Source organism: Mobula hypostoma, unplaced genomic scaffold, assembly GCF_963921235.1.
Source record: "Mobula hypostoma unplaced genomic scaffold, sMobHyp1.1 scaffold_91, whole genome shotgun sequence".
Lineage (NCBI taxonomy): Eukaryota > Metazoa > Chordata > Chondrichthyes > Myliobatiformes > Myliobatidae > Mobula > Mobula hypostoma.
This window is the reverse complement of record NW_026948190.1, coordinates 286,048-300,376: the sequence shown is the minus strand read 5'-3', so window position 1 is coordinate 300,376 and position 14,329 is coordinate 286,048. Positions and strand designations below refer to the sequence as shown.

Here is a 14,329-nt window from a genome sequence, read left to right as displayed (position 1 = left end):
GGTTTGATGAGGGGAGTGAGGGTTTGATAAGGGGAGTGAGGGTTTGATGGGAGTGAGGGTGTGATGAGGGAGTGAGGGTTTGACGAGAGGAGTGAGGGTTTGACGAGGGGAGTGAGGGTTTGACGGGAGTGAGGGTTTGATGAGGGGGGTGAAGTGTTTGATGAGGAGAGTGAGGGTTTGATGAGGGGAGTGAGGAGTTTGACGGGGAGAGGGTTTGATGAGGGGAGTGAGGGTTTGACGGGAGTGAGGGTTTGATGAGGGGGTGAAGTGTTTGATGAGGAGAGTGAGGGGTTTGACGGGGAGAGAGTTTGATGAGGGGAGTGAGGGTTTGATGAGGGGAGTGAGGGTTTGACGGGAGCGAGGGGTTTGATGAGGGGGTGAGGGGTTTGATGAGGGGGGTGAGGTGTTTGACGAGGGAGTGAGGGGTTTGACGAGGGAGTGAGGGTTTGATGAGGGGAGTGAAGGGTTTGATGAGGGGAGTGAAGGGTTTGATGAGGGGAGTGAAGGGTTTGATGAGGAGTGAGGGGTTTGATGAGGGGGGTGAGGTGTTTGACGAGGGAGTGAGGGGTTTGACGAGGGAGTGAGGGTTTGATGAGGGGAGTGAAGGGTTTGATGAGGGGAGTGAAGGGTTTGATGAGGGGGTGAGGCGTTTGAGGGGGGTGAGGTGTTTGATGAGGGGGGTGAGGTGTTTGATGAGGGGGTGAGGGTTTGATGAGGGGGTGAGGAGTTTGATGAGGGAGTGAGGGCTTGATAAGGGGGGTGAGGGGTTTGATGAGGGGTGAGGGGTTTGATGAGGAGTGAGGGGTTTGACGAGGGGGTGAGGGGTTTGACGAGGGAGTGAGGGGTTTGACAAGGGAGTGAGGGTTTGATGAGGGGAGTGAGGGGTTTGATGAGGGGAGTGAGGAGTTTGATGAGGGGGGTGAGGTGTTTGATGAGGGGGGTGAGGTGTTTGATGAGGGGGGTGAGGGGTTTGATGAGGGAGTGAGGGCTTGATGAGGGAGTGAGGGTTTGATGAGGGGGTGAGGTGTTTGATGAGGGGAGTGAGGGGTTTGATGAGGGGAGTGAGGGGTTTGATGAGGGAGTGAGGTTTTGATGAGGGGAGTGAGGGTTTGACAGGAGTGAGGGGTTTGATGAGGGAGTGAGGGTTTGCTGAGGGGAGTGAGGGTTTGACGGGGAGAGGGTTTGATGAGGGGAGTGAGGGTTTGACGGGAGTGAGGGTTTGATGAGGAGAGTGAGGGGTTTGATGAGGGGAGTGAGGGTTTGACGGGAGTGAGGGTTTGATGAGGGGGTGAAGTGTTTGATGAGGAGAGTGAGGGGTTTGATGAGGGAGTGAGGGTTTGATGAGGGGAGAGAGGGTTTGATGAGGGGAGTGAGGGTTTGATGAGGGGAGTGAGGGTTTGATGGGAGTGAGGGTTTGATGAGGGGAGTGAGGGTTTGACGGGGAGAGGGTTTGATGAGGGGAGTGAGGGTTTGACGGGAGTGAGGGTTTGATGAGGGGGGTGAAGTGTTTGATGAGGAGAGTGAGGGTTTGATGAGGGGAGTGAGGGTTTGACGGGAGTGAGGGTTTGATGAGGGGGGTGAAGTGTTTGATGAGGGTTTGACGGGAGTGAGGGTTTGACGGGGGAGAGGGTTTGATGAGGAGAGTGAGAGTTTGATGAGGGGAGTGAGGGTTTGACGGGAGTGAGGGTTTGATGAGGAGAGTGAGAGTTTGATGAGGGGAGTGAGGGTTTGACGGGAGTGAGGGTTTGACGGGAGTGAGGGTTTGATGAGGAGAGTGAGAGTTTGATGAGGGGAGTGAGGGTTTGATGGGAGTGAGGGGTTTGATGGGGGGGTGAAGTATTTGATGAGGGGAGTGAGGGTTTGATGAGGGGAGTGAGGGTTTGACGGGGGAGAGGGTTTGATGAGGGGAGTGAGGGTTTGACGGGAGTGAGGGTTTGATGAGGGGAGTGAGGGGTTTGATGAGGGGAGTGAGGGTTTGATGAGGAGAGTGAGAGTTTGATGAGGGGAGTGAGGGTTTGACGGGAGTGAGGGGTTTGATGAGGGGGGTGAAGTGTTTGATGAGGGGAGTGAGGGTTTGATGAGGGGAGTGAGGGTTTGACGGGGGAGAGGGTTTGATGAGGGGAGTGAGGGTTTGACGGGAGTGAGGGTTTGACGGAGGAGAGGGTTTGATGAGGGGAGGGGAGAGGGTGTTGAAGGGAGTGAGATGGGAGGTTGGGAATAAGAGAAGGGGGAGGGATGGAGTGAGGTACTGAGGGGAGGCGATGAGAGAGGAGGGAGGGATTGAGTGGGGAGGAATGAAGGAGGCAGCGACTAATCCATCTTTGTCCTGTCTTCCCCTCTCTTGCCCCGTCCCGGGACGGGAGTGAGGGTTTGACGGGGAGAGGGTTTGATGAGGGGGGTGAAGTGTTTGATGAGGAGAGTGAGGGTTTGATGAGGGGAGTGAGGGTTTGACGGGGAGAGGGTTTGATGAGGGGAGTGAGGGTTTGACGGGAGTGAGGGGTTTGATGAGGGGGGTGAAGTGTTTGATGAGGAGAGTGAGGGTTTGATGAGGGGAGTGAGGGTTTGACGGGAGTGAGGGTTTGATGAGGGGGGTGAAGTGTTTGATGAGGGTTTGACGGGGAGAGGGTTTGATGAGGAGAGTGAGAGTTTGATGAGGGGAGTGAGGGTTTGACGGGAGTGAGGGTTTGATGAGGAGAGTGAGAGTTTGATGAGGGGAGTGAGGGTTTGACGGGAGTGAGGGTTTGACGGGAGTGAGGGTTTGATGAGGAGAGTGAGAGTTTGATGAGGGGAGTGAGGGTTTGACGGGAGTGAGGGGTTTGATGAGGGGGGTGAAGTGTTTGATGAGGGGAGTGAGGGTTTGATGAGGGGAGTGAGGGTTTGACGGGGAGAGGGTTTGATGAGGGGAGTGAGGGTTTGACGGGAGTGAGGGTTTGATGAGGAGAGTGAGAGTTTGATGAGGGGAGTGAGGGTTTGACGGGAGTGAGGGGTTTGATGAGGGGGGTGAAGTGTTTGATGAGGGGAGTGAGGGTTTGATGAGGGGAGTGAGGGTTTGACGGGGGAGAGGGTTTGATGAGGGGAGTGAGGGTTTGACGGGAGTGAGGGTTTGATGAGGGGAGTGAGGGTTTGATGAGGGGAGTGAGGGTGTGATGAGGGAGTGAGGGTTTGACGGGAGTGAGGGTTTGATGAGGGGAGTGAGGGTTTGACGGGAGTGAGGGTTTGACGGGGGAGAGGGTTTGATGAGGGGAGGGGAGAGGGTGTTGAAGGGAGAGAGATGGGAGGTTGGGAATAAGAGAAGGGGGAGGGATGGAGTGAGGTACTGAGGGGAGGCGATGAGAGAGGAGGGAGGGATTGAGTGGGGAGGAATGAAGGAGGCAGCGACTAATCCATCTTTGTCCTGTCTTCCCCTCTCTTGCCCCGTCCCCAGCAGCAGCCGGGATGACAGAGGAGGCGCAGGACCCGCGGCCCGTCTCCCGGTACGAGCTGGAGAAGGAGACGGAGCTGCGGTTCGAGGTGGAGCCGGGCGAGACGGTGGAGCTGGAGTTGGTGTCGGGCCTGGCGGAGGTGTTCGGCACCGAGCTGACGCGGCACCGGCCCTACACCTTCGCGGGGGGCTCCAAGAGCGCCGTCTTCACCTGGCACGGCTGCTGCGTGCAACTGCGGGGCCGGCCCGAGGTGGCCTACGTCTCCCGCGACACCCCCATGCTCCTCTACCTCAACTGCCACGCCGCCCTGGAGCAGATGCGGCGGCAGGCCGAGCGGGAGGGCGAGCGCGGGCCCCGCGTCATCGTGGTGGGGCCCTCTGACGTGGGCAAGACCACCCTCTGCCGCCTGCTGCTGAACTACGCCGTCAGGCTGGGCCGCCGGCCCACGCTGGTGGACCTGGACGTGGGCCAGGGCTCGGTCTCCGTCCCCGGCACGGTGGGCGCCCTGTACGTGGAGCGGCCGGCCGACGTGGAGGAGGGCTTCTGCGTGCGGGCGCCCCTGGTGTACCACTTCGGCTCGACGACCCCCGGCACCAACATCAAACTGTACAACAGGGTGAGCCAGGGCTGGGGCGGGCGCTGCTCTCATTCTTGAAGTAAACTCTTGAAGGGTGGGGCTTGTCCTGTCTGATATTCACCGAGCAGTTTAGTTTTACTTCAGCATCTCCTTCTCAAACTGCGGGGTGAATTTCATCATGTCTCCTGAGGGTTAGAAACCATAGAAAAACTACAGCACAGAAACAGGCCCTTTGGCCCTTCTTATCTGTGCCGAACCATTTTCTGCCTAGTCCCACTGACCTGCACACGGACCATATCCCTCCATACACCTCCCATCCGTGTATCTGTCCAATTTATTATTAAATGTTAAAAAAGAACCCGCATTTACCACCTTGTCTGGCAGCTCATTCCATACTCCCACCACTCTCTGTGTGAAGAAGCCCCCCGCAATGTTCCCTTTAAACTTTCCCCCCCAACCCTTAACCCATGTCCTCTGGTTTTTTTCTCCCCTTGCCTCAGTGGAAAAAGCCTGCTTGCATTCACTCCGTCTATACCCATCATAATTTTATATACCTCTATCAAATCTCCCCTCATTCTTCTACGCTCCAGGGAATAAAGTCCTAACCTATTCAACCTTTCTCTGTAACTGAGTTTCTCAAGTCCTGGCAACATCCTTGTAAACCTTCTCTGTACTCTTTCAACCGTATTTATATCCTTCCTGTAATTTGGTGACCAAAACTGAACACAATACTCCAGATTCGGCCTCACCAATGCCTTATACAACCGCATCATAACATTCCAGCTCTTATGCTCAATACTTTGATTAATAAAAGCCAATGTACCAAAAGCTCTCTTTACGACCCTATCTACCTGTGACGACACTTTTAGGGAATTTTGTATCTGTATTCCCAGATCCCTCTGTTCCACTGCACTCCTCAGTGCCTTACCATTAATCCTGTATGTTCTACCTTGGTTTGTCCTTCCAACGTGCAATACCTCACACTTGTCTGTATTAAACTTCATCTGCCATTTTTCAGCCCATTTTTCCAGCTGGTCCAAGTCCCTCTGCAGGCTCTGAAAACCTTCCTCACTGTCAACTACACCTCCAATCTTTGTATTATCAGCAAATTTGCTGATCCAATTTACTACATTATCATCCAGATCATTGATATAGATGACAAATAACAATGGACCCAGCACTGATCCCTGTGGCACACCACTAGTCACAGGCCTCCACTCAGAGAAGCAATTCTCTACTACCACTCTTTGGCTTCTTCCATTGAGCCAATGTCTAATCCAATTTACCACTTCTCCATGTATACCTAGCGACTGAATTTTCCTAACTAACCTCCCATGCGGGACCTTGTCAAAGGCCTTACTGAAGTCCATGTAGACAAAATCCACTGCCTTCCCTTCATCCACTTTCCTGGTAACCTCCTCGAAAAACTCCAATAGATTGGTCAAACATGACCTACTACGCACAAAGCCATGTTGACTCTCCCTAATAAGCCCCTGTCTATCCAAATGCTTGGAGATTCTGTCTCCTAGTACTCCCTCCAATAACTTACCTACTACCGACGTTAAACTCACCGGCCTATAATTTCCTGGATTGCTTATCGATCCTTTTTTAAACAACGGAATAACATGAGCCACTCTCCAATCCTCCGGCACCTCACCTGTAGACAGCGACATTTTAAATATTTCTGCCAGGGCCCCCGCAATTTCAACACTAGTCTCCTTCAAGGTCCGAGGAAACACCCTGTCAGGTCCCGGGGATTTATCCACTTTAATTTTCCTCAAGACAGCAAGCACCTCCTCCTTTTCAATCTGTACAGTTTCCATGATCTCACTACTGGTTTCCCTTAATTCCATAGACATCATGCCAGTTTCCTTAGTAAATACAGACGCAAAAAACCTAATTAAGATCTCCCCCATTTCCTTTGGTTCCGCACATAGCCGACCACTCTGATCTTCAAGAGGACCAATTTTATCCCTTACAATCCTTTTGCTCTTAATATACCTGTAAAAGCTCTTTGGATTATCCTTCACTTTGACTGCCAAGGCAACCTCATGTCTTCTTTTAGCCGTCCTGACTTCTTTCTTAAGTATTTTCTTGCACTTCTTATACCCCTCAAGCAGCTTATTTACTCCCTGTTTCCTATACATGTCATACAACTCCCTCTTCTTCTTTATCAGAGTTGCAATATCCCTTGAGAACCAAGGTTCTTTATTCCTATTCAATTTGCCTTTAATCCTGACAGGAACATACAAATTCTGCACTCTCAAAATTTCCCCTTTGAAGGCTTCCCACCTACCGATCACATCCTTGCCAGAGAACAACCTGTCCCAGTCCACGCTTTTTAGATCCTTTCTCATTTCTTCAAATTTGGCCTTCTTCCAGTTCAGAACCTCAACCCTAGGACCAGATCTATCCTTGGTTCCTCAGCCTTAAGCTCCCGAATCAAGTTATAGTCATAATCATACTTTATTGATCCCGGGGGAAATTGGTTTTTGTTACAGTTGCACCATAAATAATAAATAGTAATAAAACCATAAATAGTTAAATAGTAATATGTAAATTACACCAGGAAATAAGTCCAGGACCAGCCTATTGGCTCAGGGTGTCTGACCCTCCAAGGGAGGAGTTGTAAAGTTTGATGGCCACAGGCAGGAATGACTTCCTATGACGCTCTGTGCTGCATCTCGGTGGAATGAGTCTCTGGCTGAATGTACTCCTGTGCCCACCCAGTACATTATGTAGTGGGTGGGAGACATTGTCCAAGATGGCATGCAACTTAGACAGCATCCTCTTTTCAGACACCACCGTGAGAGAGTCCAGTTCCATCCCCACAACATCACTGGCCTTACGGATGAGTTTGTTGATCAACAAATCCGGCTCGTTACACAGCACCCGGTCACCGAGTGGGCTCTTCAGGGTGAATTTCATCGTGTTACGGTCACTGACTCCCGAGGGTTCCTCTGCTTTAAGCTCCCCAATCAAATTCGGCTCCTTACACGCTACCCAGTCACCTGCTGGGCTCAACCGCGAGCCACTCAAAACAAAGCCGATCCGTAGGCTTTTCCCAAATCCCGTCTCTTGGCATCCAGCACTGGTTTTTTCTGCCCCCCCCCCCCCCATGAGTGTTGTAACTTTGCCCTCCTGGCGTGCGTTTCCCACCTCCCATCGTAGTCGGTGGCCCACAGGCTGGCTGCTGTCGGGAGGCCCCTTCAGACTCCCACCTCGCACTCTTGCCGTTTCTGAACTCTACCGAATTTGAATTTCTTCATTCAACGCCTTCCGATCCTGTGTCGCCTCTTCCTGAGGATTTGATTTCATCTTTTACCAGCGCAGCCTCCTCACCCCCCACCTACCAGCCTTCTCCTTCCCACCTCCTTCATAGGGCCTCTGCCCCTTCCCTCCACAGTCCTGACGAAGGGTTCCGGCCCGAAACGTCGGCTGATCGGTTTCCCGGACGCTGCCCGACCTGCTGAGTTCCTCCAGCGTGTTGTGAGTGTTGCTTCGACCCCAGCATCTGCAGAGTATTTAGTGTTTCACCACTCACCCCCCTGCCGTCCTGCCTGACCTTTTGAAACAGTCTGTCCTTGCCTGGCAAGCTCCCAAAACTATCCTCTTCTTCCAGCCAGGACTCACTGATGCCCACAACGTCATAGCTGCCAATCTCTGAACTGCAGCACAAGGCCATGCACCTTATTCCATGTGCTGCGTGCATTCAGATATAACACCGACAGTCCGCGTTCCAACACCTCTCGCTTTGCACTTTGGTCTCCGTGCCTGAAGCTGAAAACTTTCAAACCTTTTTCCATGATTCTCTCTGCTGGGGTTTTGGCCGCCTCTCCTGCGCGTACGTGGTCCACTCTGTCCCAAACTGCTGAGCCCACCTACCGGCCGCTCAGTCTGGGGCCGTGACTAAGACCACCGGGTGAGGGGAGGGACAAGGGCTTGTGACAGGCTGAGGGTCATCAGGAGCGGGGCAGAGGGTTACTGAAACGAAGAGGAAGTGCTAAGTACAGGAATATCGATTATTAATACTTCTCTCCCTCTCTTCCCCCCTCTCCCCCCTTCCCCCCTCCCCCCTCTCTCCCCCTCTCTCCCCCTCTCTCCCCCTCTCTCCCCCTCTCCCCACTCTCCCCCCCTCTCTCCCCCCTCTCTCCCCCTCTCTCCCCCCTTCTCCCCCCCTCTCTCCCTCTCTCTCCCTCTCCCCCTCTCCCCCTCTCTCCCTGTCTTCCCCCTTCCCATCTTCCCCCTCTCCCCTCTTCCTCCCTCCCCTTTCCCTCTTTGTCCCCCCTCTCCCCCTCCCTACCCCTCTTCCCCTCCCCTGCTCCCCCTCTTTGTCCCCCTCCCCGTCCTCGCTCTCTCCCTGCATCCCCTCTCCCTCTCTCCCCCCTCATCCCTCTGCTCCCCTGTCCCTCCGCTCTCCCCCTTGTCCCTCCCTCTCCCTCCCTCTCCCCCCCTCTCCCCCCTCTCCCCTTCTCCCCCCCTCTCTCCCCTCTCTCCCCCCTTCCCCCCTCTCTCCCTATCATCCCCCTTCCCATCTTCCCCCTCTCCCCTCTCCCTCCCTCCCCTGCTCCCCCTCTTTGTCCCCCTCCCCGTCCTCTCTCTCTCCCTGCATCCCCTCTCCCTCTCTCCCCCATCCCTCTGCTCCCCTGTCCCTCTGCTCTCCCCCTTCTCCCTCTCTCTTCCCCCCTCCCCCCTCCGCACAGATCACCTCCCGCCTGGCCGAGGCCTTTAACCAGCGGTGTGAGCTGAACCGCCGGGCGGCGGTGGGGGGCTGTGTGATCAACACGTGTGGCTGGGTCCGTGGCTCGGGCTACCAGGCGCTGGTGCACGCCGCCTCGGCCTTCGAGGTGGACGTGGCCCTGGTGCTGGACCAGGAGCGGCTGTACAACGAGCTGAAGCGGGACCTGCCCCACTTCGTGCGCACCGCCCTGCTGCCCAAGTCGGGCGGCGCCGTCGGTCGCTCCAAGGACTTCCGGCGGGAGCGGCGTGACCAGAAGGTACGCGAGTACTTCTACGGCCCGCGCGGCTCGGGGCTCTTCCCCCACGCCTTCGACGTGGCCTTCTCCGAGGTGCAGATCTTCCGGGTGGGCGCCCCCAGCGTGCCCGACTCCTGCCTGCCGCTGGGCATGCGGCAGGAGGACGCCCAGCTGAAGCTGGTGCCCGTGGTGCCCGGCCGGGACCTGGCCCACCACCTCCTCAGCCTGAGCTCGGCCGACCGGCCCGGCCCCCAGCTGCTGGAGGCCAGCCTGGCCGGCTTCGTGGTGGTCACCGCCGTGGACACCGAGAACCAGGTCTTCACTGTGCTCTCGCCCGCCCCCCGGCCGCTGCCCCGTAACATCTGCCTCATCATGGATATCCGGTTCATGGACCTCAAGTAGGGGGGCCGGCGGGGCGGGGAGACGGGTGACGGGAGAGATGCCCGCTCAGGCAGGGACCGACGGGGACACAATCCTTCTCTTCGTGGGCCTCGCGTTAATGGGAAGGGGAGTGTGAAAGGGAGGGAGTGAGCGTGAGTGTGTGTGAGAAACGGAGAGGGATTGTGTCGTCTGCTGGGTGTCTCTCAGTCCCTCTCTCTCAGGGGGAGATCTGTACACTGACCGGTGTCTCTCAGTCCCTCTCTCTCTGTCGGAGATCCGTACACTGACCGGTGTCTCTCAGTCCCTCTCTCTCAGGGGGAGATCTGTACACTGACCGGTGTCTCTCAGTCCCTCTCTCTCAGGGGGAGATCTGTACACTGACCGGTGTCTCTCAGTCCCTCTCTCTCAGGGGGAGATCTGTACACTGACCGGTGTCTCTCAGTCCCTCTCTCTCAGGGAGAGATCTGTATACTGACCGGTGTCTCTCAGTCCCTCTCTCTCAGGGGGAGATCTGTACACTGACCGGTGTCTCTCAGTCCCTCTCTCTCAGGGGGAGATCTGTACACTGACCGGTGTCTCTCAGGGTCTGATCTCTACAGTAACCAGTGCCTCAGTCCCTCTCGCGGGGAGATCTGTACGGCGTACCTACCCATTTTAATCTTTTTTTTTTCTCTGTGTGCGGACACAGTTGACGAACTCCCATGACATTTGTTTTACCAAGGAGCGTTAAAGGTCTGTGTAAATCTTAACCATGTCCGGATAATAAAATAAATTTCGCGGTTGAGTTTACACCCGTCTTTGAGCAATTCTTTGCCGACGCGGGCTGCCGGCCAACGGGGGAAAGGTCAGGAGGGTGGGGGTGGAGGAAATGTACCTCTTCAGCGAACGATATCTGATCCCCTCCCCCCTGGCCTTCCCCATGCCCGTGTCCCTCCGTTCTCCACGCATCCCGAACCCCTCGGTCGTCCCTGCCTGCACCACCACCCCCCGGCAGCACGTTCCACGCTCGCTCCCAGCATTATTTTTAAAAGACAAATTCTCGCCCCGAACACATCTCCTTTGAGCCGTTCCTGTCTCACGTTAAACCTCTGCCCTGTGGACATTTCCACCCGAGGGTGGGGGGCGGTAGAAAGATCATCCACACCTCTCTCTCACAAACCTCTGGTTTTACGCGCCTCTACCCGGTCTCCCGTCCGCCGCTCCGGAAGAAGCAACCCGAGCCTGCCCGGCCTCTCCTCGTCGCTCACGCCCTCCCCCGCGTCCGAACCGTAACCAGACGCACAGAAGTAAGACACACGGTACCCCAGGCGTGGCCCGACTGGAGTTTCGGATGGCCGCAACGCGATTCCCCCGCTGGTGAAGGCGAGCCTGCAGTACAGCGTGGACGCTGTCAGGGACCCCCCCCGAAGTCCCTCCACACCTTGACGTTCCTTATAACTGTACAACAATTACAGCACGGAAACAGGCCATCTCGGCCCTTCTAGTCCGTGCTGAACTCTTACTCTCACCTAGTCCCACCGGCCTGCACTCAGCCCATAACCCTCCATTCCTTTCCTGTCCATATAGCTGTCCAATTTAACTTTAAACGACAACATCAAACCTGCCTCAACCACTTCTGCTGGAAGCTCGTTCCACACAGCTACCACTCTCTGAGTAAAGAAGTTCCCCCTCATGTCACCCCTAAACTTTTGCCCTTTAACTCTCAGCTCATGTCCTCTTGTTTGAATCTCCCCCACTCTCAATGGAAAAAGCCTATCCACGTCAACTCTATCTATCCCCCTCATAATTTTAAACACCTCTATCAAGTCCCCCCTCAAGCTTCTACACTCCAAAGAATAAAGACCTAACTTGTTCAACCTTTCTCTGTAACTTAGGTGATGAAACCCAGGTAACATTCTTGTAAATCTTTTCTGTACTCTCTCTATTTTGTTGACATCTTTCCTATAATTCAGTGACCAGAACTGTACACAATACTCCAAACTTGGCCTCAACAATGCCTTGTACAATTATAACATTACATCTCAACTCCTATACTCAATGCTCTGATTTGTAAAGGCCAGCATACCAAAAGCTTTCTTCACCACCCTATCCACATGAGATTCCACCTTCAGGGAATGATGCACCATTACTCCCAGATCCCTCTGTTCGACTGCATTGGGCAATGCCCTACCATTTACCATGTACGTTCCTGCCTCCTTTACAGCTGACCTCCCAAAGTGCGGCACTTGTCCGGGTGACTCGCCACCCCCGTCGGCAACTGATCCGCGCCCCGTCCCGCGGTGAACTCTAATCTCCCGCGGGGTGACCTGTCCTGGGCCGGGGGTGACTCCCATCACAGGAGCTTGTCAGCCAACCCTCCGGCCGGCCTCCGCTGTTAGAGGTGTCCTACTCTGGGGGTCGCGTCACACTCCCGAACGCTCGGCGGAGTGGGGGGTGGACGGAAGAAGCTGCGGAGGGTGTCAGGCCTCCCCCCCCCCAGTAAGTCAGGGGCGAGCCCCCCACCAACCCCGGGAGGATCTGCAGGAGGCTCCACCTCTGAAGGCAGAGGAGATCTCCCCCACCCCTCCCCATCCAGGTGATGCCGTCTCCCCACGGTCCCCCAGCGGGCAGGCCCGAGGTCCCAGGGCATCGTACTTTCCCCTCAACCGGTCCGCCCTGGAGCCAGCCGGCGCGCCCCCCCCCCCCCCCGTCTGGTCTCGCAAGGCACCTGGAGTCAGAGCTGGGGTTCAGTGTCGCCAGCCTGGGTAGGGAGATGCGAGAGCTTTACGGCCGCGGTAAACTGACACAGGTAAAGTAACAAGAGTTACGTTTATGTCTACTAAATGGTTAAGTTAAAATAAACAGTGCGAGGGAAAAGCAAATAAAAAATTCCTGAGGTCCTGTCCAAGGGTTCAATGTCCATTCAGGAATCGGACGGCAGAGGGGAAGAAGCTGTTCCTGAATCACTGAGTGTGTGGCTTCAGGCTTCTGTACCTCCTTCCTGACGGTAACAGTGAGAAGAGGGCACGTCCTGGGTGGTGGGGGTCCTTAATGACGAACACCGCCTTCCTAAGACCCCGCTCCCTGACGATGTCCTGGACCCCACGGAGGCCGGGACCCAAGATGGAGCTGACTAATTTTACAACTTTCTACAACTTATTTCGATCCTGTGCATTACCCTCTCTCCCCCAATACCAGACGGTGATGCAGCCTGTCAGAATGCCCTCCACGGTACATCAGTAGAAGTTTCTGACTGCTTTAGGTGACAAACCAAATCTCCTCAAACTCCTAATGAAATATAGCCGCTGTCTTGCCTTCTTTATAGCCACATCGATATGTTAGGACCAGGTTAGATCCTCAGAGATGTTGACACCCAGGAAGTTGAAATTGCTCACTCCCTCCCCCTCTGATCCCTCTGTGAGGACTGGTTCGTCCACTTTGCATGGAACACTTACAATGGGAACAATATTTTTCAAGTTTTGTCTTCATTGAAACATAGAAAACCTACAGCACAATACAGGCCCTTTGGCCCACAAAGCTGTGACGAACATGTCCTTACCTTAGAAACTACCCAGGATCTCTATTTTTCTAAGCTCCATGTACCTATCTACGAGTCTCTTAAAAGACCCTATTGTATCCGCCTCCACCACTGTCGCCGGCAGCCCATTCCATGTACTCACCACTCTCTGTGTGAAAAACTCACCCCTGACATCTCCTCTGTACCTACTTCCAAGCACCTTAAACCTGTGTCCTCTCGTGTTAACCATTTCAGCCCTGGGAAAAAGCCTCTGACTATCCACATGAACAATGCCTCTCATCATCATATACACCTCTATCAGGTCACCTCTCACCCTCCGTCGCTCCAAGAAGAAAAGGCCAAGTTCACTCAACCTATTCTCATAAGGCATGATCCCCAATCCAGGCCACATCTTTGTAAATTTCCTCTGCACCCTTTCTATGGTTTCCACCTTCCTTCCTGTAGTGAGGCGACCAGAACTGAGCACAGTACTCCCAGTGGGGTTTGACCAGGGTCCTATATAGCTGCAACATTACTCCTCGGCTCTTAAACTCAATCATGGTTGATGAAGGCTGATGCATGTATGGTTTCTTAACCACAGAGACAACCTGCATAGCTGCTTTGAGCGTCCTATGGACTCAGACTCCAAGATCCCTCTGATCCTTCACACTGCCAAGAGTCTTACCATTAATGCAATATTCTGCCATCATATTTGACCTACCAAAATGAACCACCTCACACTTATCTGGGTTGAACTCCATCTGCCACTTCTCAGCCCAGTTTTGCATCCTATCAACGTCCCACTGTAACCTCTGACAGCCCTCCACACTATCCACAACACCCCCAACCTTTGTGTCATCAGCAAACTTATTAACCCATCCCTCCACTTCCTCATCCAGGTCATTTATAAAAATCACAAAGAGAAGGGGTCCCAGAACAGATCCCTGAGGCACACCACTGGTCACCGACCTCCATGCAGAATATGACCCATCTACAACCACTCTTTTCCTTCTGTAGGCAAGCCAGTTCTGGATCCACAAAGCCATTTCCCCTTGGATCCCATGCCTCCTTACTTTCTCAATAAGCCTTGCATGGGGTACGTTATCAAATGCCTCACTGAAATCCATATACACTACATCTACGGCTCTACCTTCAACAGTGTGTTTAGTCACATCCTCAAAAAATTCTATCAGGCTCGTAAGGCACAACCTGCCCTTGACAAAGCCGTGCTGACTATTCCTAATCATATTGTGCCTCTCCAAATGTTCATAAATCCTGCCTCTCAGGATCTTCTCCATTAGCTTACCAACCACTGAAGTAAGACTCACTGGTCTATAATTTCCTGGGCTATCCCTACTCCCTTTCTTGAATAAAGGAACAACATCTGCAACCCTCCAATTCTCCGGAACCTCTCCCATCCTTATTGATGATGCAAAGATCATCGCCAGAGGCTCAGCCATCTCCTCCCTCGCCTCCC

General features: G+C 54.2%; 1 protein-coding gene across 3 annotated transcripts in view; it reads left to right on the top strand.

Annotated features, from left to right (window-relative positions):
- Positions 1-14,329, top strand: part of clp1 (cleavage factor polyribonucleotide kinase subunit 1) — a 47,277-nt gene that overhangs the window by 7,107 nt on the left and 25,841 nt on the right. Inside the window, exons 2-3 of one of the 3 annotated variants that reach the window (XM_063039644.1) lie at positions 3,428-4,038; positions 8,703-8,996. In XM_063039644.1, coding sequence (XP_062895714.1) covers positions 3,436-4,038; positions 8,703-8,996 — 897 coding nt within the window. In that variant the 5' untranslated portion in view covers positions 3,428-3,435. Of the gene's footprint in view, positions 1-3,424; positions 4,039-8,702; positions 10,118-14,329 lie in introns of those variants that run through there. The other 2 variants (XM_063039643.1, XM_063039645.1) reach the window with 2 other exon arrangements.